Genomic DNA, 25317 nt, shown 5'->3' with positions numbered 1-25317 from the left:
CAACTGAGAGCTTGGCAGGGGTATCAAAAGAACAGGAAATGCTATATGCTGTTAGAACAAAGTAAGCAGGAAGGCCATGGGCTTATCAGAACGAACGCCTAAAGGTATGGCGGTATTGCACAAAGGTCTGAGGAACTACAATTCAAATCCCTAGTCGGTTGTGGAGCTTACTCTGTAACCTTGAGCCATTCAGCACCTTTTAGCCTAGGGGGTAAGCAAAATATGCGACACTTTCGAGGTCCTCCTGTGGTGCTCACAAAGCCTCTGAACATACCACCCCCCACTTAGTGCCCCCTTGGACATGAGGTTGTGAGGCTGGTTACCTTTTTCTCCCTCAAAAAGTACCTAGAGCTGAAGGAGGAAGTGGGGCTCTTTCCCACTTCCTTCTGAACTTTCACATGTTTTTCAGGGCTCAGATTACTGGATACGCCTTTAACACAGATCCTTTAGGGAAAGTTAAATTTGTTTGAATGCACTTACTTTGTAGGGGGAGGGGAAGCGGAGATAGGAACCATGTGCACTACCTTGAGCTCCTTGGAGGAAAGACTGGATATAAAGGGAATTAGGTACATAAATAAGCAGGAATCAGAGAAAATGGGGTAGAGAATACAGGAAAGAGGACAAGGGGCAATAGAGATGGCAGGGGCGTTTATTTCTGGCATCATGCAGGCACTGGGTTGGGAAACAGCCCTTGTCCCTTGACTAGGCAGGAGCAAAGACTTCTATGAAGTGGGCTGTACCACCTCCAGTTTTCGCTCTTGGCTTGTTACAATCAGTCAGCTTTTTTCCACTTGTTGTCCAATCTCATCTTTGTGCTAATTGACTGGGTAAGTGAGAACTCATTACTCTAACCCTCTTTCTCCTCTGCTAATGGATTGTGACCCTCACCGATTGCTGCAAGGGAACTGCCCTCCTCTGAAAGAGTCACACAGACTATTTATTTAACTGTGCTGCCCCCAAACCCAACATTCTCTGGGTGGTTTCCAAAATCACCACTCATTTATTTAGTTCTCCCACCCTTCCTCCCAAAGGACCTCAGGGTGGGGTAAAAATAATTTTTTTAAAAAAGAATAGGAAAAATATATTCTTATATTTTAAGTACCAGTGTTGCTGACAACGATACATAAAGTGCCTTGACTTACTCATGCAGCCAGAATAATTACCCTTTTGACAGCCAGATAAACATAACTGCACCGTCTTTGTTCAGGTACCTGAAGCCGAGGAACCAAATGCAGCCCTCAAGGCCTCTGTGTTTGGCCATTTGGAATCTGTCCAGGCTACAAATCCTCTTCTCAACTGTGGTTTTCACCCTAGTGTTTTGCTAGACAGGAAAATGCTCTCAAACTCTGCTAACACCTTGTGTTTTCCTGGTTGGTGGATACAGGAGTGAATGTAGAAACTCACCTGCCGTACAAAGGTAAAATTTGCATTCGTTGCTTGGCTTGCTTTTGCTTCTGGCCCTGCGCTGCCTCTGGCATGTGGCCCCTGGAAGGCTGCCACAAAGGGAGTGTGGTCCTTGAAAATGGTTCTTGTCTGTGATGCAGGTCTCCAGAAAGTAGTGGACATAAAAAGAGGAGCCTTGATGTATCACACCAAAGGCCCATCCAGCCTAGCACCCTGTTCTTCCAGTGGCCAACCTTCTGTCTCCAAGAAGCCCACAAGCAGGGCCTGAGCACAGCAGCTGTCTCCACACTACACCTTCCTCTGACAGTGGAAGGACAGCATCATCACAGAATCGTTGGCAGCGTCCTCTAGTCCAACCCCCTGCAATGCAGGAATATCAGCTAAAGCATCCCAGACAAACGACCATCCATCCTCTCCTTAAAGACCTCCAGGGAAGGAAGAGTCCACCACCTCCCGAGGGAGACCGTTCCACTGTCAGAAAGTTCTTCCTGATGTTTAGTCAGAATCTCCTTTCTTGAAGCCATTGCTTTGGGTCCTACCCTCCAGAGCAGGAGAAAAGAAGCTTGTTCCCTCTTGCATGCAGCAGCCCTTGTGATATTTGAAGATGGCTCTCATATGTCCTCTCAGTCTCCTCTTTTCCGGGCTAAATATACCCAGAGTGGGAAGCGTCTCAAAATCGACTGGGAGGAGCATACAAGGCCTCCCCATCCAAACCACGGCTTTCCTTGTATGTGTGGAAGCTTTAAAAATTACTGTGTGTGGTGCAGCCTAATAGCTGTGCATGTTGAGGGATTTTCATGGCTACTGCATCTCTTAGGTTCTAAGGTGCTGGGGGGGCACATTCACACCATATACAGTACTTAAAGCACTAAGGTACCACTTTAAAAGCTGTGACTTCCCCCAAAGAATCATGGGAGCTGTAGTTTGTTAAAGATGCTGAGAGTTTAGGAGGCCTGTATTCCCCTCCCAGAACTACAATTCTCATCATTCTTGGGAAGACGGGTCGATTGATAAACCACTCTGGGAATTGCAGCTCTGTGAGAGGAATGGGGGTCTCCTCTTTTCACCCTTAACAAACTACAGCTCCCAGAATTCTCTGGGGGAAGCCATGTGGCATCACTTACGTTGTGAATGTGGACCGAGAAAGAACGAAGGAGAGTTCTATGTGAGTCTAGGAGGTGGTGTCAAATTTGCACTGCTTCCTGGATTCACCTTTTTAGAAGAGCGATTGGACATAGATCAACCATGCTTGAATGGAGTCATCCCACAGAATCACAAAGCGCTGCATTTGAGGAGAGGGTACAGTTCTTGCTGTTTGTTTTCCCTTCCCCCCCCCCCAGAGGAAATATGGGCTTTCTACTTGTGGCTTCTCTGTGCGCTGCAAAGCCTTTGCTTCCTCTGCATTCTTCTCTATCACATGTAATCTTCCTCACTAGGGTGCAAATTTTACATCAGTTAAATTTGCACCCTGCCTTTCTGCCAAATGGCGCTTGGAGCAGTTCAGTTAACAACAACAACAATACAATACAAATATAATAAAATACAATAAAATAGCAAGAACGTAAATAAAGACAAGTAAAGCATCCATCAACAGAGACACCCGTTAAAACCAACGGTGACTGGGGGAGGGTTGGCTCCCCCCCAGGAGATGTCAAGTGGCACCTCTTTCCATAGGGACATCTTGGGAAGTGGAACCAGACACTGTGGCCAAGGCAAGCTGGTCTCTGGCCAAGATCTCCAGACGGTCGTCGTCCTCCTGGGGTGGGTCACTGGCAGGAGCGAAGAAACGCACAAAAGCCCGGACTTCCTGTAGCTGATAGGCCGTCTCAAGAGTCACAAGCATGGCCAATAAGCCAACAAGGAGATAGCCTGGTGTGTGTGTGAAAATAAAGCTCAGTGAGGCAGGGGCAGCATTATTTTTTAAAAAATCTCCCCACCTGATCTTGGGCATGGTCGTAGCATTTCCTAATCACGATGCCCCCTTTATAGGCCCTTTCCACCGGAAAACAAGCTACTAGTCCTCATTGTTTCAGTTCCCCCATTTGACAATATTTCGTACCTTGCCTCCCCTTTCATTTCTCCCTTTGACTTCCCACCCATGCCTCACCTACCTACCCATCCTCTTGACTGCTTCTCTCATGGCCAGTCTCCCCTACCTCAGCCCCTGATCTCTCACCCCACGTTTGCTATGGAGGTCTTAATCCAGATTGTAAGCCATTTGGGGCAGAGACAACATTGCAACTAGGTTCACCTGCCACCTTTGTTATATATTTTTAGGCACCGGGAGAAAACGTTCCTCTTCAACCAGGCCTTTGGCTGATTAATATTTTATACCCTTTTAAATGTGTCTGTGGGAAGGGGGAGGTTATTGTTTTGCTGTTTTGTTTTACTTATTTACTTATTTTTATCCTGCATTTGATTCAGTGAACAGTCTTGAACTCTTACAAATGAAGGGCAGAACAACAACAACAACAACAATGTTCTAGCTCGCATCCACTGCAAAAAGTGCATTGTGAAAGTTGTTTCCACTTCTGCTTCAAACGCTGCAGAAGGTCAATAGTCCCTATTTTACAGACTAAGCGGAAATCTGAGCCCATCTGCTTGGTCGAGCCCATTAACTAAGTGGGGATTTGAACAGCTTCTGGCTAGTTTAAATGCCTGACGAGAGAGAGAGAGAGAGAGAGAGAGAGAGAGAGAGAGAGAGAGAGAGAGAGACTTAGAAGGAAGTTTTCCTTGAAGCCTAAACCTTCAACCTTAACATTTTATTCCCAACCAGTAGTGCAATGGCAAATTCAGAAATGCAGGGTCCCTTCATGGTGGGAACAGCCATATCCCCTTCTAAGATTCCATAACTAAGAAGATAACAGTGATCTTATAATTACGCATTAATAGTAATTAATAAGTGTGCAGCAGCGCCGCCTAGTGACTTACAAGTGATGCTAAGCTCATAGAGCTCGTGCAGAGGCGGCTGTGAGCTCCCTCGCGGCACGTAGTCGCCCAGGCCGATGGTGCTGAGGGAGATGAAGCAGAAATACACCGACTCCAGGAAGTTCCAGCTGCCCTCCAGGGCCCAGAAGCAGATGGCAGGGATGAGGATGAAGAGCCCCAGGGTGGCCAGCCCCAGCCCCATGGCGTGGACAAGGGCCACGCGGGCCAGCGGGAAACCCCAGCGTGTCTGGATGTACCGGACGGGACGGTGGCTGAAGAGGGGCAGAAGGTGCTGGAGCAGGCAGGCCAGGAGCAACAGGGTCATAGGGATGCCCAGCAGCGAGTACAGGATGCAGAATATTTTGCCCAAAGCCGAGAGAGGGACCGTGTGTCCATAACCTGTGGGCGAGAGGAACAGGCGCCGCTGCATGAGTCTCCGCTAAGTGGCCTACCTTCCCACAGGCCAGACCCACCTGCTAGGCTATACCCTACTTCTTTGCACCTTCCTTGGGTGTTTTTTTCCTGGTGGGAATATGTCTTTGAACTCTGACGACGTCTCACAGAATGAGGATGGAGCTCCAGGTGTTGCCTTTCAGCTAGATCTGCTATGTTTGGTGCAAATGATTTGGAGTGCACCCATATCTGCTTTTGGAGTGCAGGCAGGATTGATGCTGGGTGGGGGGCAGGACACCCACCTGTGACCATCCTCTGCCTAGCAGATTTGGAACAAAATGCCTCAACAAGTTGTTTCTTCTGAACCCAAGTGCTCAGAAAAATCTGTCAAAATCTTTCTATAGTTTCTACTTTTACTTAAGTGTTTTTATTTATTTGATTGATTTTGGGGCAGGGGCAGCTGCCCATGTCAGATTGATTTGCATTGTGTTTTCCTTGTTGTACGTAACAGAATTTGCACGCCAGTCTCTTGAAACAGAAGCCCCTTGCATTTTCAGTATTCCTAAATGCTTAACTTGGGATCACACAGAACAAGGCAACCTCAATGTTCTTCCTATGCGCCTTCTCCAGAGTGACCCTAGGAGCCAATCCTCACTGGCTGATTCTCCGCCTTTTACTTTGATTGGCTGCAGTCAGCACAATGAATGGGAGTGCATCTTCTTAGTGGCTAAAGAGCTCCCCTTTCGCACTGTTTTGGTGGCTCTAGGGGGCTGGAGGCAGGGTCCCTGCTGCAGAAATAGTAATGTGCCTTTGACCCTCCCCAACCACTGACCTCCCGGCCACTACACCTCTGGGTATAAGGGTGTTTTAAATGCATGGTGTGCCAGAAACCATCACACCAAGTGCTTCTTCTGGTTATAATAAAATCATTGCCTCCCTGTAGCTTTCTAAAAGTCTTCTGCAAAATGGGATGGGCCGCTCTGGCCTCCTCTGTAATTTAAGCACTAGTCTAGGCGTGTCGGTATGGTGAATTTTCCAGATAGGGTGATCTGGATTAACTCCAGGATGTCGGTGTTTTTGAGCTTTTTTATTCTGGAAGAATGAACTGGCATAATAACAGTCTGTCTATGCAATTTGCTGATAGGCTAGAGACAATTTTGCATCTCTTGCCTATTATTATTGTTGTTGTTGTTGTTGTTGTTGTTGTATTTATTTATTTATTTATTTATTTATTTATTTATTTCCATAATTTATAACCTGCCCTTCAGGGCAGGTTACAATTAAGACACAACTTTAATATAAAAAACACAATATAAAAAACAGAATAATGCACAATTAGGGTTGCCACATTTCAAAAAGTAGAAATCAGGTCACAAAATTGTTGAGCCCTTTTTTTAAAAAAATTAAAAATCTCAACGAAAAATAAAGCTATTTTAAGTAAATCTGACAAAATCTACACTTACGACATGGGAAGTCCCAGACATTTATGCGATTTCTGCCTGGACACTGTTTCCGACAGCCAAATCCTGGCTATGTCCGGGAAATTCTGGATGTATAGCAACCCTATCACAATATTAAAAACAGTTAAAAAACAAAAATAAAAAATAAAAAAGAAGGTGGTTCCTAAAAATATACTGTGTTAAGAAGTCAGAGGCCAGAATGAAGAGGTGCGTCTTCAGCGTTCAGTGAAAGCTGGATAAAGAAGCTGTGGGGAGGGAGTTCCACAACTTAGGGGCTGCCCCAGAGAAGGCCCTCTCCTAGGCTGCCATCCTACCAAGATTCTGAGGGCAATAGATCAATCAAGAGGGACCTGTAGGGAAGGAAGCAGATCACTTGGGAGCTGAGGAGTTTAGGGCCTTAATGTGAGCACCTTGAATGAGGCCTGGAAACAGCTGTTTTAAAGCAGGGGCTATCTGAGATCTGGCTGCTGTATTTTGGACCAATTGAAGTTTCTGAGTTGTCTTTCATACCCTCCCAACATTTTTCCAATGAAAATAAGGATGTCTTATTCCATCATCATCATCATCATCATCATCATTTGATTATTTATACCCCAGCCATCTGACTGAGTTGCTCCATCAACTCTGGGCTGTTTCCAACATATATAAAAAACATAACAAAACATTAAACATTAAAAAACTTCCCTATATAGGGCTGCCTTCAGATATCTTCTAAAGGTTGTAGAGTTTCTTATTTCCTTGGCTCAGGAGTTGCATAACACCTTACCCTCTGACATTTCTCCAATGAAAATAGGGATGTCCTATGGAAAAGGGGGGCATTCCGGGATCAAATCAGAAAACCAGGATGGTTTCTGTAAATCTGGGACTGTCCCTCTGGTGAAGTGGCCAGAGCTGAAAAAAGGCACTCTTGCCACCAAGGCCAGTTGAGGCTCCATTGACAGTGCAGGAGGACGCCAAACTGCAGATTTACTCCTTCCTGGAGAGAGCAATACCATGCAGGGCAGGCCGCCTTTCAGACATTAATCATTCTGATTGTGTGTGCAGAACTATTTTGAAGTATGTTAAAGGGCAACTGATCCAGGTCACGTTATCTTTGCGTCTGTAGTCATACGAGGGTGGGGCTTTTTCTGCTTTTGGTTTTGCCCAGCTGATCCTCAGCTGCAGGTATAAAATACGGAGGAACCAGCACCATTCATTTGTCACCCCAAAACACCACCACCACCTTCTTCTGATGTTTAGCATCATTTAGGAGGGCCATAACTTAAGTGACAGCGGTATAAGGCATTTGATCCTGCACATCTTAACGCCTCTACTGCCATACAAAAGCTCATTTCCTCTTTGTACTTTGTGGATGGGGAGCTGGAGCTGGTTGGTGGGCCGGATCCTGACTTCCTCCAAGCCTCTTGGACCATTTTCACAGTGGAGGTGGGACTGCCCACCTGTCAATCACCTGATGCCACCATGAAACCAAACTGCTGGCCAAAGCACAGGGGATTGCAGGCACCAATGGCCAGCTGCGCTTTCTGAAAACAACCATCTCCTGCACCCAGTTCTTTCTATTGAATAAAGTCGCCTTCCCCAACCAGGGGCATTCCAGCTGCTTTGCATCACAATTCCCACCCTTCTGTAGGAGTGTGATACAGTTTTTGGCTATCTATGGATCAGCACTTGCAGAAGAAGTTGCATTATGGCACAGGAAAAATGCTATTCCCTGACCTCTGCACGTGGTTAAGGTGCCACCCTAGGCCACTGTTTCTATGGACTGTTAACATTTTGGGAACTCTGTTCATAATTTGCAAAGAACGTATTTGCTCATGTTTTCTGGAAAGGTGGAATAACATGTCCAAACAAAGCTCATCCATTGATGTACCCAGTTTGAAAAAGAACATGAAATGGGTGTGTGTTAGCCAGGAAAGAGCAACCTCCATTCTAATTTGTTTTGTGGAACGGTAATGCAGTGTGCTATTGTTCTGCATTATCCTGTCACTGAGAATCTAACGTGCCCTCTAGGATAATAAAGGCTTTTCATGACTATTAGCCCATGGCGACCTGATGGCTCACAGCCTTTAAGAGTTGGAATCAGGCCATGTTCCTAGATACACATGGGTAGGCAGGATCCCGAGAACTAAGTGTGGCACCCTCTTCTGTGCTGGGTCAGGCTGCGTCGTGAGTGTGGTTCTGGGCACCAGATTTTGTGAAGGGTGTTGAGCACAAACTGGAGCACGTCCAGAGGAGGGCAGCCAGGCAAGTGAGGGGGTCTGGAAACGAATTACTGTGTGGAATAAAGCTGGTTATGTTTAGTCTGTGAAGAGAAGATGAAGGGGAGGCACGATAGCCATCTTCAGATATCTGAAGGGCTTCCTCACAGAAGATAGAGTGAGCAGACTTGCTCTCTGCTGCACCAGGGGGCAGGTCCAGAACCAAGGAGTGGGAATGGCACAGAAGCAGATTTTGGCTAAACAATGGGAGAAACTGTCTAGCAGAATGAGCTGTCTGACAGTGGAACAGTCTGCCTTGGGAGATGGGGGCTCTCCTTTGCTGGAGGTACTTCAACAGAGTCTGTCAGGCCAAGATGTTGCATTGGGAGGTGGTGGCCTCCGTGTTTCAGCTGAGGCTCTCCTTGCAAGTTTCATGCCCTGAGCAAGGGGTTGGGCCTAGATGACTTCCAGGATCCCTTCCCCTTTTAAAAACTCTTTGGGTTAAAATCATAGAGTTGGAAGAGACCCTGGGGTTGTAATGTTAGTTATTCTTAGAGCAGACCCACTGAACGCACTGGAATTACTAGTTTAGGCCCCTACATATCTGAGGATGCGGCCTAACCTTGGATGCGGCATTTGGGAACCCTTTGTTTGGGGGATTAATTTTTGTCTTCCTCAAGCAGAGATAAGCAGGAGTGAGCCCACCACTGCGACAACTCAAATGGAATAGAATAACAGAATCATAGAACTGCATGCCCTCCAACATTTCTCCGATGAAAATAGGGACATCCCATTCCGTAATTTTAATTTTACTATTTATACCCCACACATCTTAGTGGGTTGCCCCAGCCACTCTGAGCAGCTTCCAACATATTTGAAAAACATAATAAAACATTTAACATTAAAAAACTTCCCTATACAGGGCTGCTTTCAGACGGCTCAGGGGTCGTATAACTCCAAATCCTTCAATATTTATCCAGTGAAAATAGGGGCATCCTAAGGAAAAGTGGGACATTCCAGGATCAAATCAAACCGGGATGGCTTCTCTAAATCAGGGACACTTGGAGGGTCTGGAATTGGAGAATTGGAAGGGACCTTGAGGATCATCTAGTCCAACCACTTGCAATGCAGAAACGTGCTGCTGTCCCATACAGGAATCGAACCCACAACTGTGGCATTATCAACACTATGCTCTAGCCAGCTGAGCTACCCAGTGGAGGAAACCCTTCTCCACGCAGCTGTTTTTATCTATGGTCTTGGTTTTTACTGGCATTTGTATTTGTTCTTCAGTTTTAATGCTGGCACATTTTATACTCACGTTATGTTTACACTGATTGCAAAGTCCTGGCAAGATATAAATGACTGATAATACTTTTGTTTTGTTTATAAAGGCTTGAGTCAATGTATGTGGTGGACATGCACATGTGGCTCAGTTCTGGGAGGAAGTATTTGTTGAAATAAAAGCAACTACTATGCAAAATACCTGTAAATGCCCAGTGCTGGCATTGCTCAATCTATTTAACCCTAACCAACAACTTAATCCCTTAATAAGTTATATTTTATTAGTGGCCAGACTTTTCGGTTAGTATAAACTATATACTGCCCTCTACACAAATGAATGTTTATCAGGGATTTCTGATGCATTACCTTAACTTCATCTTCTGGTTTAGATTGGGGTGTTTTATTTTTTAAAATTTTTTTTGCTTGCTTGTATGACATTGTAAGGTGTTGTAAGACTATAACAACATATCTCATAAATGGCCAACATGCCTTTAAATTACCATTAGGTAAATAAATGAAAGGGATGTTTCTCTGTGCAAAGCTTGCCATGCAGAAGGAACCTCAGTGAGCAGAGTGCCTGGCATGGCATACAGAAAGATGCAGGTTCAATCCCCAGTATCGCCAGCTCAAAGGATCAGGGAGCAGGCGAGAGCAAAAGACCTTTGTTTGCAGGGGACCAGTGGCGTAGCGTGGGTTGTCAGCACCCGGGGCAAAGCAAGTAATTTGCACCCCCTAACCCGTGGATTTGCGCCCCCTAACCCTAACCCCCAGATGTTGCGCCCGGTGCTGCCGGCCCCCCCTGCACCCCCCACGCTACGCCACTGCAGGGGACTTTAGCCAGCCACTGCCAGGCATGGGGCAGGTGGCTCTCCTGTAACATCATCATCATCATTAATTCTGCCTTTTTGTCCCATCTTTTCCTCCAAGGAGCTCAAAGGGGTGTACAGTGGTACCTCGGGTTAAGTACTTAATTTGTTCCCATTCTTAACCTGAAACTGTTCTTAACCTGAAGCACCACTTTAGCCAATGGGGCCTCCTGCTGCAGCCGTGCCGCCGGAGCACGATTTCTGTTCTCATCCTGAAGCAAAGTTCTTAACCCAAGGTAATATTTATGGGTTAGCAGAGTCTGTAACCTGAAGCGTATGTAACCCGAGGTACCACTGTACATGGTTCTCCTCCTTTCCATTTAATGCCCACAACAACCAGACTGAGAGGCAGTGACTGGCCCACGGTCACCCAGCGAGCTTCTTAGCCAAGTGGGGATTTGAACCCTGCTCTAGCTGCACCACAGTGGCTCCCCTCCCAACATCTGGGCGGTCAGGAGGGTTCCTCCATCCTTGCTGCTCACAGCCTGAGGCAGGATCAGGGAGCTGCGTGCTTGGGCAGCCGAGGGCAGCTGGAGTCTCTCCCGGTTGGTTTTCTGCCTGCGCCGCTCCAAAAGGAAAGGGATGCCCCCCGGGCTGAGCTCGACGACCTACCTGTGGTGGTGAGGACGCTGGCGGTGAAGAAGAGCGCCGAGGTGAACTCCCAGTTCTCGTCTCCGGAGACGTTGCCCAGGCCGGAGACGCCGTAGTTGCCGGCGTCGATGAGGCGCTCCAGGAGGCCGGCCAGCCTCTCCTCCGACAGGCACGCGCGGTGCTCGGCCAGCAGGCGGGCGCGGGCGTCGTGCAGGGCGGCCAGCAGGGCTCGCTCGGGAGGCGCCTCCAGGCCCGCGAAGACGGCGGCGCCCACCAGCAGGAAGAGCCCGTAGGCGCCCAGCAGCAACCCGTAGCGCCACGACGGCGGCACGGCCGGACACAGCGCCATCCTCGACGGCCCGGCCCGCTCTTCCCTCTCCCAGAAAGCGAGCCAGCAGCCTCTTCTCACCTGTCCCAGGTGAGCTGGCCTCAGCCCAGGGCGCGGCAACCGGTTCCTTCGCCCCGTGACGCACAGCTGCTTTAACCCTCGCAGCTCGGCTTCCCGGGCGCGCCGTCTAACTTTGCACAACTCATGGCATCCAGCCTCAGCGAGAGTGCGCTTCTATGCCCAGAGAGGACGCAAGAAGAGCAAAAAGGACCCTTTTTGGACGGGGGGAAGGGGTGTGTGTCTCCGGCTCAATCCCAGGCTTCTGCGGGTAGCGCTGGGCAAAGAACAACACGAGAGCTGATGCCAGCTAGTGTTTTCCCCACCATAGTCAAAGAGCCTTGCATATAGGAAGTCTCAGGATCAATTTCCGCGCATCTCCAGGTGTCTTAAACTGGACACGGTATTCTAGTTGAGGTCTGACTAGCAGAACTCTTGCTTCCTGTCACTTAAAGAACATCGGAAGCAGGAGTCAAGATTCACGGGTCCGTCTCTCTCTGTTGTCTACACTGGCCGGCTGACAGTTTCAGACCTACCTGTGAGATGCCTGGGATTGAACCTGGGAGAGTCTACACACAAAGGAGGTGCTCTATTAATGCAGTCCAAAACCACCTGGCCATTTTTGCTGCTGCTTCACAGATTAGTATTTTCGTGCATTTTGCATTAGTATATAGAACATAGGGACGTGGGTGGCGCTGTGGGTTAAACCACAGAGCCTAGGGCTTGCTGATCAGATGGTCGGCGGTTCGAATCCCCGCAACGTGGTGAGCTCCTGTTGCTTGGTCCCTGCTCCTGCCAACCTAGCAGTTTGAAAGCACGTCAAAGTGCAAGTAGATAAATAGGTACCACTCCGGCGGGAAGGTAAGCAGCGCTTCCATGCGCTGCTCTGGTTCGCCAGAAGTGGTTTAGTCATGCTGGCCACATGACCTGGAAGCTGACCATCTCGGCCAATAAAGCGAGATGAGCGCCGCAACCCCAGAGTCGGCCACAACTGGACCTAATGGTCAGGGGTCCCTTTACCTTTACTATATAGAACATGCCATGGAAGGGGCAACTGTGCTACCCCCCCCCATTCTGACCCACCTCCACAAGTAGAAGGGTGATCTTCTGAAGAGTGGGGGTCCCGTGGTCATGGTGGGGTCTCTGTGTATTTCAGAACTCTTGAAAATCACGGTTATAAAACATGCCTCCTTGAGTATTGGAGTCTACAAGACCATACAGTATTGTCACTCTAACTTGCCTTTGGCAGTGATTTTTTTTGGGTGGGGTAGCTAGCACACTCACCCCCTCCGTTTTTAACAACTTTCAAGCATTTAATAGTGATTTTACCCTCTTGGCTCTTCCCTTCAACTTCCTTTTTTAACCAATTTCCTCATTTTGAGGAACTGTCCTCTTTTGAAATCAAACATGGCTGTGTTGGATTTTCTTGGCAACTGGACAGTTACATGGATATTTAATAGTGTTAAGAGGGGCAGGTGGGGCTCGTCAACCTGGGGAGGTGGCCCACCTAGGCAAAGGAAAACTCTGCTCTTAAACCTCTGCTGCCTTATGGAATACCTTCAGGAGAAGAAAAGGCTAAGGAGTAAACCTTATACAAATTCAGAGTCTCCAATACGGTCAGATGGCTCCTTGTACGCCCCCTTCTGGCAAGCTGGTGCCAAACATATTGCTCTGCTTTCCTTTGGACCACATCATGAGGCCGGGAGTGGGGATCTTGTTGTCACTTCAAGGCTGCTAAAGCAGCAGTTTGACTTCACCCCCAAAAGCACACTCCATTGTGTCTCGAGACAGATGGATACCAACGGTATTATTGTCACTGCTCCCAATTGGCTTGACAATACATATTGTGTCTGGTCCTGGGCATACTCAGGATAAAATCCAGGGTCAGTACACCAGCTGTCATTTAGGGTATAGGAGCCAACTCCTAGGGGCTGAGGTCCCTTCGCCCCCTCCTCCGACAAAATATTTAACCACACAGCCCTCTTGGAACCTTTCTTGACCTGTGGCATACACTCCAGCCGAATTTCTAACACTCTGCTTTTAAAGAACTTCCCTTTCCCCCTCCCAATTCTCAGTTACAATACTGAGTGCCCTGTGAAGAGGGATTGGTTGTTATTCCACAAGGCGAATAGGGGTCTCGTAACAACTATCAGCACCCTAAACAAACTACTCTTCCTAGGATTATTTGTGGGAGGAAGCTGTGACTGTTTAAAGTGGTTCTAGTTACAGGTAGGTAGCCGTGTTGGTCTGCCGTAGTTAAAACAAAATAATAATAATAATAATAATAATAATAATAATAATAATAATAATAATTCCTTCCATAAGCACCTTTAAAGTTTAAAGTGGTGTCGTAGTGCTTTGAATGGGAATGTGGCCGAAGTTCCAAGTTATCACAAATGCAGGCATGGAATATAGTGATACCTCGGGTTAAGTACTTAATTCGTTCCAGAGGTCTGTTCTTAACCTGAAACTGTTCTTAACCTGAAGCACCACTTTAGCTATTGCTTTAGTACTATTTCTGGGTTAGCAGAGTCTGTAACCTGAAGCTCATGTAACCTAAAGCATATGTAACCCGAGGTACCACTGTAAGACAAGGCTGCTGTTTTGACTCTTGCAGATGCCAGTCACCAGATTAAACACCAGATTAACACCCACTGTTAGGAAGGTGTTGCAGACCCCCTTTATGGACCATGGGAGACACATGGGATGGAGGCAGCAATCAGAGGTTTATTTGGTCTCATTTCACAGGCTTGGCCCGTCGTCGCAAGCTGAGATTGGGCCTGACACAGGTGGCTCCCTCGTGGAGCGGGAGAAGGTGCACGAGGGAGCCTGGCACTCACATGTGAATTTCAAGTAGGGTGGGGAGAGGGGAGAGGCGGACACAGTAGAATTGCACATTCAAAGTGCTAGTGGCTGTCAGACTCCAACCAGGAAAAAGCACTGCTTTTTTTTGTTGCAAGTGCAGCCCGTTGCAAGACATTCTTTGCTTTCCTCTTACACGTCCACGTCAAAAGACGGGCACCAGCAGGTGGGGCAATCTGGCTCCAGTGTGTACCCCCACTCTGGGCTATCTCCTCTCATGTTTGTGCAATGTGGCTCGCTCTTGAATGCTGCAGAGCATCCTCAGACCTGCTTGGGTCAAGATAGCCATGGCAGGCTCCCCTCCTTGCATAAAGCGGGAGGAGCGATGCCCATTTTGGGGACAAAGGATACAGAGAAAGGAGAGTGGAGTCTTGCTTGCTTCACAGGCTCTCCATGCCAGCCTTGGCCAACTTGGGAGTCTGCCAGATGTTTTGGACTACAATTCCCATCAGCGCTTGCTGGCTATGGGGTGATGGGAGTTGTTGTCCAAAACATCTGGAGGGCTCGAGGTTGGACAAAACTGCTCCACCTCCTGCCCCTGCATTCAGTGGAGAGAGAGCCACTAAGACCTAGTCATGGAAAGGGGGAGCTGTGCCCCTCACGGTGAATGGAGAATCAGTACGCAATGAAGACAATAGCTGCCAGCGAGCGAGCCTGGCCAACGCGGGGGTCGTGGAAGCCCCACAAGCCATTCCAGCAAAGGTGGAGGAGAGGAGAGTGCCTTGCCAGCGTGGGTCTGACCGGTTAGTGTTCATTTCATGGAGGGGCGTGAGAAAGGGCTCTCCGCTCTCCCTCACCCCCACCCCCACCCCCTGCCCAATATACACAACCCCTCATCACTTCCGTAGGGCACTCAATACTATCCCGTGGTTTGACATCCCTGAAGGAATCGGCTGAGAAAGAAGCAAAGTCTTCCCAACACTGTTGAGGTTAAGGCGCTAAGTGAATGGAAAGTGGGGAGGAAGGGAAGAAGGTACTCAGGTGTGGGGGGGTGTGCCCACCTCCCCCCTATGGCATGGGAAAAAACCCCTCTCCCCCTTGGACAGTGATTCCCGTCTCCCCTTTCGACAGCAAGCCCATGCTCCCAGCCTTCGACTACATTTGCAGCCTCATGTCCAATCACAGTTGAGCGTGGGGTTCAAAGTTCAAGGCGCCAACTTCCTGAACGAAAAGGTGCTTCGGGAAGGCGGGACCTCCTTCTTTTCCTTTTCCCTTCACTTTGGGGCCGTCCGTCCTTGAGCGGATGCAGCTGCTGTCCACCACGGCAGCTCCTCTTCGGGCAGGAGTGGCCGGGAGGTCTGGCGCGGCAACGGAGAAGGGCTGAGCCGCCCGGGTGGGGCCAATCTGGACGCAATGAGGAAGGGGTCAGGGGTGGCTGGCGCTGTTGGCTCCCTCGGGGCTGAGAAGTCCCCACAGGCAAAGGGATCGGGAGCCGCAAAAGGATTGGTCCTTTCAGGACCCAGTGGTTTGAACTGGCGCGGCCCCAGGCGAGGGGACTGGACTGGGGAGGAGCGGGCCCCAGAAGACACAAAGCTCCAGGGGTCGATGCGGCTGCGGACGGGAGAAGGGCGGGGCCTGGAGATGAGGCTGGCGTGTGGGGAGGGGCGGGGGGAGCGGGGGCTGCGGGGGGAGGAGGGAGAAGGGAGAGCACCATCTGTAAGGAACAGAGAGCATAAGCACATGTTAGCCATGATGCCCCTAACTCAAGTGGAAAGAAACCCTGGAGGGAACTGGAATCTGGTTGTGAAACTTCAAAAAACTATACAGTGGTACCTCGGGTTAAGAACTTAATTCGTTCTGGAGGTCTGTTAACCTGAAACTGTTCTTAACCTGAGGTACCACTTTAGCTAATGGGGCCGCTGCGTCACCAGAGCACAATTTCTGTTCTCATTCTGAAGTAAAGTTCTTAAGCTGTGGTACTATTTCTGGGTTAGCGGAGTCTGCAACCTGAAGCGTCTGTAACCTGAAGCACCTGTAACCTGAGGTACCACTGTATTCAGCCATGCTGCTGCCTTTTACGCTGGTTTAACACCCAGAGATTCGGCTAAGGCCTCCGTCCTATGAAGACAGGAAGCTACGATACCACTATAAACTCCCCAAAGAATCCTGGGAGCTGTAGTCTGTTAAGGATGCTCAGAGTTGTTAGGAGACCCTTATTTCCTCTCACAGAATCACAGGGAACTCTGGGAATGGTAGCTCTGTGAGGGGAATAAGGGGGTCCTCTAACAATACTCAGCTCCCATAATTCCCGGGGGGAAAGCGGGGACGGTTTAAAGTGGTATAATGGCACTTTAACTGCGCCAATGTAGCCCATCTAGCATTGTCTACAAAGACAGGTATCAGCTCTCTGGGGCGCAGACAGGGGGACAATTCCAAGCCCTAGCTGGAGATGACAGTGGGGCTGACCCACTGCCTGCAAAGCGTCTGCTCAGCCTCTGAGCTGCAGCCCTCATCTACACCAGCTCAACCCCACCCCTCTGCAGCCTCCTAAATTCTCCTCCCAGGACTTACCCCATTTCTGGGTTTTGTTGCCACGGCCTTCCACAAGTCTCGGGATCTTGGGTGACATCTGGGTCCAGAGAGGAGGCAAGGCCCCCCTGTTGCCTCCAGAGGCCACATCGACGAGGAGATCCGTAGGAGGTTCCTCCTTGCACAGCTCCACATGGACGGTGGGGGTGGACTCTTGCGGAGGGGAGGGTGGCGGGGGCTCCTGGAGGGTGGACGGAAGCTCTCGGCCCAACCCGAGAGAAGCAAGCAAGGCTGTTCCCCGAAGCAGGGCCCGCTGGATGAGTCGGGGGGCACTGGGACGTTCTGGGACGGGGTCCTCGGTTTCCGGGGAATCGACTGGGACACTGCCTGTTAGGGTAAGAAAGTTGGAAAGTCAAACCACAACCTGACATAGTGTTACAAACTTAAGTCCCCACTTAGCTAACTTAAGTCCCCACTTAGCTAACTTAAGTCCACTCAGTTTTGCGGGGGGCAGCACAAAATGTGGGGTTTGCGACACCAAACCAGCAGACTGCCTTTGCATTGGTTTGAAGTCCGTCAGACAAGGTTGGGTTTGGGGTCATTTAACAGTGACCCCGGTTTGAGTGTCAATTGCTCAGTTTGCAGGCTGGCACAAAATGTGGGGTTTGCGGCACAAAACCGACACTAAACCTTGGCACCTGCTTGAAGTCAACTGGACAAAGTTGGATTTGTTGGCATTAACTTGTGACCCGATTTGTCAATGACTTTTTTTTGGGGGGGTGGCATGGAACACAGGGTTTGCGGCCCAAAACAGAACTAAAATTAGCACTAAACTTTGGCATCTGTTTTTTTGGGGGGGCGAATCCAGAATTTTGGGGTCACACGTTAATGAAGTTCCCTGTTGCCTCTTCAGCTTCTGACACCTCCCCCCCCCCGTCTTCTCCCTCTTCCCATTCGTCATCATTCCACCACCAGTTCCCTGGCCTTGAGCCTTCCTCCCTTGGGGGTTCCCCAGCTGATGCCTCCCACTACTCCTCTGCCTCCAGCCAGTCCATACAGTCCAACCTGACCTGGAAATGGCCGGGATAGAGCCTGTTGCCTTCTGCATACAAAGCAGGTGTGCTACCACTGAGCTACCGCCCTTCTCACAGGCGTATGCTGAAAGCACTCCCGCTGTATCTGTTGTTAAGGTTGTGAGTGCTATTGCTTATGTCAGGGGTCAGCAAGCTTTTTCAGCAGGGGGCCGATCTACTGCCCCTCAGACCTTGTGGGGGGCCAGACTATAAATTTTTTTTTGGGGGGGGAATGAACGAATTCCTATGCCCCACAAATAACCCAGAGATGCATTTTAAATAAAAGAACACATTCTACTCATGTAAAAAAACCGCTGATTCCCAGATTGTCCGCAGGTCCGCAGATTGAGAAGGCAATTGGGCCAGATCCAGCCCCCAGGCCTTAGTTTGCCTACTCACGGCTTATGTAGTCAAACTGACACCTCCTGACATAGAAGAGGGAAGTGTCGGCAGATTTGGGCATACCTCAGGACTTGCGGAAGTACCCCATTAAAAAAAAAAAAAAACTTTAGAAAATTTGTAAGGGGAACCCAAAATACCACAGAATGTGAACTGTTGAAGTCATCTCCACATTCTATGTTTAAAGCACATAGCTCCAAGAAACCTGGGAGTTGCAGTTTAGCCCTCATGCAACAGCTGTGGGAAAACTGTATCCAGGGCAGCTCCTATGTGTCAGATTCAGCTCAGCAAATAAAAGGAGGAAACTCCAGATGCCAGGTGTTCATTTTATTCCAGGGGTAGTATAAACATGCCAGTGACATAACAGGTAACGGGAAATGCATGTAAAGCAGGGATGAGGAACCTCTCTCACCCATGTATGCAGGCCACATTTGACAGGTAGGTGGGGCTGCCCACTTGGTAATCAGCTGGTACCACAGTGACACCAGCCAACCCATCCCCGTCCCCCTGCATGGACGACCAGATGATGGACGGCACCTGCAATTCCCCTTTGGCTCATGTGCATCTTTTCCTGCTTCACGTCATAGACATGATGCCGAGGTGTAGGGCAGTTGGGCAATGCTTGGCCAAAATGGGTCAAATGAGAAAGGCCTGGTGGGCCCTAAAAGGCCCGTGGGCCGGAGGTTCCCGACCCCAGATATAAATCACAGACTCTATGACTGAGCTACAGCTCCTCAGGGGAAACAATTCAGGAGACAGAACAGTGCAAAAAAACCCTGAAAAGCGCTCACCGTTTGGACTGGGCTGGGTCTGTTCAGGAACGGGCAGCACCTCTGGCTCCATATACCACGTCGTTTCTTCTAGCCGCGACCTTCTCCTGCGAGGGGGACAAGAAAGGGTTTGCAACCTGCTCAGGGGATGTGTACATGTCAGGAGCCGGAGTCAGGAGTAAGTCAGCAATATAAAACACCGGCGTCAGTGAAGCTTACTCTGTAGTCAAAGAAATCGAAACAGCACAGGCCTAGTGATCCCAGTAACCCTTCCCAATACATCTTGCTTCTATGAGGCAAGGAATGAGGGTCCCCGCCTTCCTACCTCTCTCTTTGAAATCAAACCTTTATTAGGCATTATGCAAATAAAAACCGTAAGAAGGAAAATAACATGTAAAAGCCTTGAAATATATATAAAAAGGCAGCAGTTGGCTACAATCATATATATATATATACATATAAAATCAGTGGTTTTCCTTGTTAACCTGCTCCTTGGAGGACTGCAGCCAAAAACTCGGCTACCCCCGCCGTTACCCTTTGGTCAACGTCGGATAGGCAGAATCCCGCACATTCACCTTGCTGGGGTTCCAGACCACCCAAAAGAGGGGACAGCACGCGTTGACGGAGCGTACTGTACAATGGGCAATGAAAGAGAATATGCTCTACAGTGTCCGGGACATTCATAGAGCATCTGCAGAATCTCTTGTTTCTAGGGATGTTTTGATATCTTCCCCAGACAAATGCTGAGGGAAAGACATTCAACCGGGCCAGCATAAAAGCCCTACGTTGGGCTGGGATTATTAATTTAGTAACGTAATTGACTCTGCTATCTAAGATATTTAAATCATAGAATATGGGGGAGCAAATTTTATTTACAGCTGCCATAATATTTTGTCTCTCCACATCCTTTAGTCTAGCTAGGATATTATGGAAAATGTATTGCTCATTAGAATTATACAGGGGCTCCAGCTCGATGCCTAAAGATTCAATCTTTTTTTCGAGGTACTGATACCATCTTGATTTATAGGAGTCTTTGAGCAGATCAGCGAGCAGGCTTGATGGAGAGCAGCGAAAATGGCAGCGTAACCAGTACTTTATTGAGGTGGACCAGGCCCAGTATTCCATTGTGTGTATGCCTATTTCTGCACACATTGTTTCATATTTGATCGCAGCTGGGAGTCCAAGAATACGTCTCAGAAAGCTGGAGTGAATCTTATTTAAATCACTGTTATATGCTTGAATCCATAGCGGGATTCCATAGAATATCTGGGCTTGCACTTTTGTTTGAAAAATCTGATTGGCCGCAGGAATAAATTGGCCGCAGGAATAAATTGATTACCTTTCTCTCAAAGACTCTGCTCCCTCCCCCCCTCCAGGCAACTTGAGGCTCCTTTGCCTTGTCTGTCTTTGCTGCGCCCTCTTTATTCCTCTCTGTGTTTGGGGAGACCAGGGGGGACGTCACAGCAGGAGGGGGAGACTCCCTGGATTCTTCAGCAGCCGGCCTCATTGCTGCCTCTTGACCCCACTCTGCTTCTGCCTCCAATTCTGGGCTGCTCTCTGCCACAGCCTCTTCCTGCTCACTAAACCCTGTTGCCTCTTCCGCTTCCAACACCTTCTCCTCCCATCTGCTCCCTCTTCTTCCTCTGACCACTCATTGTCCTCCCACCACCAACCCCCTGGATGTGAGCCTTCTTCCCTTGGGGGTTCTCTAGCTGGTGCCTCCCACTGCTCCTCTGCACCCAGCCAGTCCATGATAGTACAGCCTGCTCCAGTCATTAAGACATACGATGCTGCCTTATGCTGTGTCAGCCTGTTCGTCCATCTAGGCCAGCATTGTCTGCTTTGACTGGCAGCCGCTCTCCAGGGTCTTGGCAGAGAAGGGTCTTTACCATCACCTGCAACTAGATCCTTCTAAACTGGAGAGGCTGGGGGAATTGAACCCAGGGTCTTCTGCATGCCAAGCAGGTGTTCTGCCACTGAGCTGCAGTCCTTTCTTTTAACCCAGACATCCCCATTCTCTACAAGCAAGCAAGGGAATGGGAGAGGAGGGAAAGGCTGCCCCCTACCTGCCATTCTGTGTACTGCTCTCACATGGTTTGGGGGAACTGGAGCTCTTTGTACGGCCATTGCAAATCTCGTCCCCTCGACGCGGCGACTGGCGACCCCAATTTCGATCATTTTCACTTGGCTCCACTGCAAAGGGTGGGAGGGCAAAGAGAAACAACTTTTCCCACTTTATCCTTTTTTGTGTTCTGTTTTCTACATAGGTACTATTTCTTGTTTCTTCTTTTTTGTGTCTTATCTTTGTGGACGCCATTTTTTATTTTTCAATAAAAAATAAAAAAGAAAGGGATCCATGTATTAAATGGCACTTTTGCATACAAACCTTAACTGGTTTAAACCATAATTGCTTCCTCCTCTTAGGTAGTTAGAATTTGGAGACCACCCTTCAAAACTAAAGAACTACAACTCCCAGAGTTCCTTGGGGGAAAGCCGCTCCCGCAGGGGATTGCAGCTTCATCCAGAACTGGTCGTATGCCACCTCTCTGAAACAGAACTGTTGTGTCATGGCTAAGATTCAGTTTGTAGGCTAGCACAAAATCCAGGTACCAGGCTCAGCTGTTCCATAAGAAGAACATCAGGAGAGCCTTGCTGGATCAGACCAAAGGCCCATTTAGCATTCTGCTTGCTCAGTGACCAAACTAATGCCCTTGGGAAGCCCACAAGGAGGACCTATGAGCCACAGCAAACTTCCCCACTTGCAATTACCAGCCGCTGGTGTTCAGAGGACTGGTTATCTTGGAGGTAGCACATAGCCCTTGTTCCTAGCAGCCATTGATGGCCTCACTGACCCCGACTTGGTGGAACGCTCTGTCGCAAGAGACTAGGGCCCTGCGGGATTTGACATCTTTCCGCAGGGCCTGCAAGACAGAGCTGTTCCGCCTGGCCTTTGGTTTGAACTCAGTCTGACCCTTATGTTTCCCTCCCCTTACGGTTTTTATCTATGGGCTACTGTTAAAATGAGGCTGCGTTTTGAATTGCATTTTAACCTGTATTTTAAATTGGGTTTGTTTTTTCTATTATGTTTTTATTGTAATTTTACTGGTGATAGCCACCCTGAGCCCAGCTCTGGCTGGGGAGGGCGAGGTATAAATAAATTTATTATTATTATCCTCCCTGAATTTGTCTAATCCCCTTTAAAAGATATCCAAACTGCCGACCCTCACTGCCTCCTGCAGCTGTGAGTTCCAGGGTTTAACTACGCACTGTGTGGAATACTTCCTTTGGTTTGTCCTGAATTTTTCAACATTCAATTTTCATTTGATGCTCCCGAATTTTAGTTATTATAAGGGAGGGAGAAAAAAACGTCTTTGTAGCCATGTCGTTTACACCTCACATAATTTTATACACCCGCTAACGTGTCTCCCTGCCCTCGTACTTGCCTTTTCTTGTAACTAAAAAGCCCCAGATGTTGTAACCTTTCCTTATAAGGGAGTCGCTCCAATCTCTTGATCATTTTGGCAGCCCTTTGTGCCTCACCTGACTAGAAGCAGACCTTGCTGTCATTTCACTCCCAAATCGCCAGCAATCAGCCAGGATTTGGTTGGGGTTAACTAGAGGAAAGTCTGAACATTCCAGATTCCACTTGCTCCCCTTCTACACCTCCCCCCCCCAAATAAATGTTACTTACATCTGATAGCTCGGAAACGTTGGAAGGGAGGGGAACCACCTGCCCCCATCTCCAGGCAGTCCTTCCTTTTGTCCAGTCCAGGAGAAGCCATTACTGTGATGCGATGCTTAAAATCTGAAATGGGGGGGGGGCATGAATTACCCTTCTGTAACAATGCATAGTTTAAAATGAGTTTAATTTAGAAAAGGCCAGCTCAGAAGTCCAGGCTCTGTCAATGTTCCAAAGTTTTGGCTCATGGTTCTTCATCCCCATCACTGAACTTAGGACTAGCAACAGGTGTTGTTGTTTTTTTAAAAAAATTGTTTAACCACATCAGTTAACAAACATGGATACATATGCTATAATGTTATTGTTTTAGTTAAATAAATGGTTTAAATTCTTATTGAGGAAATGAATATTTTTCTCCTTCCAAGTATAGCAGAAAAGTTGTCCAAATATAAACAGTTAACTTATTAAACCTCATGATAATTTCATAATTATCTGTGTATAACCAAATCAGTAATTTTTGATATAACTGTAAAAACCACTCTGAAAATTATTATTATTTCAAAAATGAAACCTTCATCTGGTTGTAAATATTAAGATGATACCAACAAGAATTAGTCTTTCTGTAAAAAAATAATAATGGTTTAAATCAAGTCTTACTGACTAATGATTTAAACCAAGTCTTACTGACTAGTGCTTTAAATTGATTTGATTTAAATCAAATCCACCGTGGTTGAATTAATACATTGTTGTTGTTGTTGTTTAGTTGTTTAGTCGTGTCTGACTCTTCGTGACCCCATGGACTAGAGCACGCCAGGCACTCCTGTCTTCCACTGCCTCCTGCAGTTTGGTCAGACTCATGTTTGTAGCTTCGAGAACACTGTCCAACCATCTCATCCTCTGTCGTCCCCTTCTTCTTGTGCCCTCCATCTTTCCCAACACCAGGGTATTTTCCAAGGAGTCTTCTCTTCTCATGAGGTGGCCAAAGTATTGGAGCCTCAGCTTCACAGCTTCATAATACATTAGACGTGTCTATTAAATTCAGTGGGTCTACTCTAAGTAGGACTGGATAAAATTGCCTTGAGTCTCGTCAGGGGAAATGGCATGGTATAAACACACAACAACAGCAACAACCCTATCTTCCTAGAAGGCCTGTTGTCAAGACACCCCTTCTAACCAGAAGCCATCCCTGACAGGAATCCTTGCCTTCTGCCTGATTCCCCTCCCCGGACCCACCCTGTGGGCCCTACCAAGTGGCATGCTGATGTGCTCGCTGTCCCTCCCTTTCAGCTTGTTCCTCTTGAAGGTCCCCTTCCGCTTCTTGACGTAGGGACGCTCCCGGTTCATCTGCTGAATGAGGAGGCTCAGCTCCCGCTCAAAGACTTCCAGCTCCCACTGCGCCAGTTCGTGCTCCCGCTGACGCAGGAACTCCTCCTGGGACTTCTGCTTCAGGGCTGCCTGCTTCAGCTCCTCCTCGCGGCTCAGCAGTTCCTGCGAAGAAGGGGGGGAAAGGTATGTGTGTGGGTCTGGGCAGAGCGAGAGAGCGAGTGTTTGGCTTTTGGAAACCTGCAGGCGACGGAGCTTCCTTTCTCCAGTGAGAAGTATTGGGGCCAGAACCTGGCCTAGGCCACATTCAAACCATACCTTTAAAAGCACCTTAAGCAAACATGGCTTCCCCCAAAGAATTCTGGGAAGTGTAGTGAAGTGTGTGAGATTCATTAGGAGCACCCTATTCCCTTCACAGAGCTACAATTCCCAGAGTGGTTTAGCAATCCATCCCTCTCCACAGGGAACTCTCAGCACCCTTTACAGACTACAGCTCCCAGGACTCTTTGGGGGAAGCCAGGACAGTCTAAAGTAGTGCCATAGTGCATTGAATGTATGGTGTGAACATGGCCTTATACTGAGTCAGAACATTGGTTCATGTAGATCAGGTATGGGGAATTTTTGGCCCTCCAGATGTTGCTGAACTACAACTCCCAGCAGCCCCGACAAGCATGGCCAATGGGACCTTTTGCATGCAAAAACAGGTGCTCAGTCGCTGAGGTATGGCCCTTGCCCAGGGCCCATCCAGGACTCTAACTCCCATCAGTCCCAGCCAGCATATGGGCCCTTCCACTGACCTGGGCAAAGGGGTGCACAGAAGTTGCTTTTCCACCCATTTTCATTAGTAAACCCCTCACTTGACTTGCAATTCAGAGAGTAAATTCACCTTCCTTCAATTCAGGGATGTGGAGCCTTTCGCCCTCCGGACATTGCTGAATCACAACTCCCATAAGCCCCAGCAACCATGGCCAATGGCCAGTGATGATGGGAGTTACAGTAAAGTAATATCTGAAGGGCCAAAGTTCCCCACCCCTGATTTAATTATCCACATTTGTTTTTGTCTCCACCCTCACCCTTCTTTCGTCTACTGCTGCCTCCTCCTGGACATCAACATTTTATTGTCCCAGAATGCCCCAGCTGTGGTGCCATACTGTGGCTTCCTGGGAAATAAAATGGCAGCCACTAACCCTTCCTTCCAGCTAAAAAGAAAGAACAGAACAAAACCCATTCATACTC

At 48.4% G+C, this 25317-nt stretch overlaps 2 protein-coding genes across 2 annotated transcripts in view; both read right to left on the bottom strand.

Annotated features, from left to right (window-relative positions):
* Positions 1-631: 631 nt before the first annotated feature.
* Positions 632-11485, bottom strand: KCNK7 (potassium two pore domain channel subfamily K member 7). Its single transcript, XM_082204003.1, has 3 exons — positions 11143-11485; positions 4336-4731; positions 632-3273 (listed from the first exon to the last, which is right to left on the bottom strand). Exons 1-3 carry the CDS (start codon positions 11468-11470, stop codon positions 3056-3058), a joined length of 942 nt encoding a protein of 313 aa, XP_082060129.1. The 5' UTR covers positions 11471-11485; the 3' UTR covers positions 632-3055.
* Positions 11486-14213: 2728 nt separating this feature from the next.
* MAP3K11 (mitogen-activated protein kinase kinase kinase 11) overlaps positions 14214-25317 on the bottom strand; it is a 31173-nt gene continuing 20069 nt past the window's right edge. The window contains exons 5-10 of the mRNA XM_082203643.1: positions 24006-24246; positions 22771-22884; positions 21146-21272; positions 19101-19186; positions 16880-17224; positions 14214-16022 (exon numbers count right to left, since the gene is read on the bottom strand). Of these exons, the coding sequence (XP_082059769.1) occupies positions 15583-16022; positions 16880-17224; positions 19101-19186; positions 21146-21272; positions 22771-22884; positions 24006-24246 (1353 nt within the window). The 3' untranslated portion in view covers positions 14214-15582. The remainder of the gene's footprint in view (positions 16023-16879; positions 17225-19100; positions 19187-21145; positions 21273-22770; positions 22885-24005; positions 24247-25317) is intronic.

This window comes from Podarcis vaucheri, assembly GCF_965113315.1.
Source record: "Podarcis vaucheri genome assembly, chromosome: 16".
NCBI lineage: Eukaryota > Metazoa > Chordata > Lepidosauria > Squamata > Lacertidae > Podarcis > Podarcis vaucheri.
This window is presented reverse-complemented; position numbering and strand designations above follow the sequence as displayed.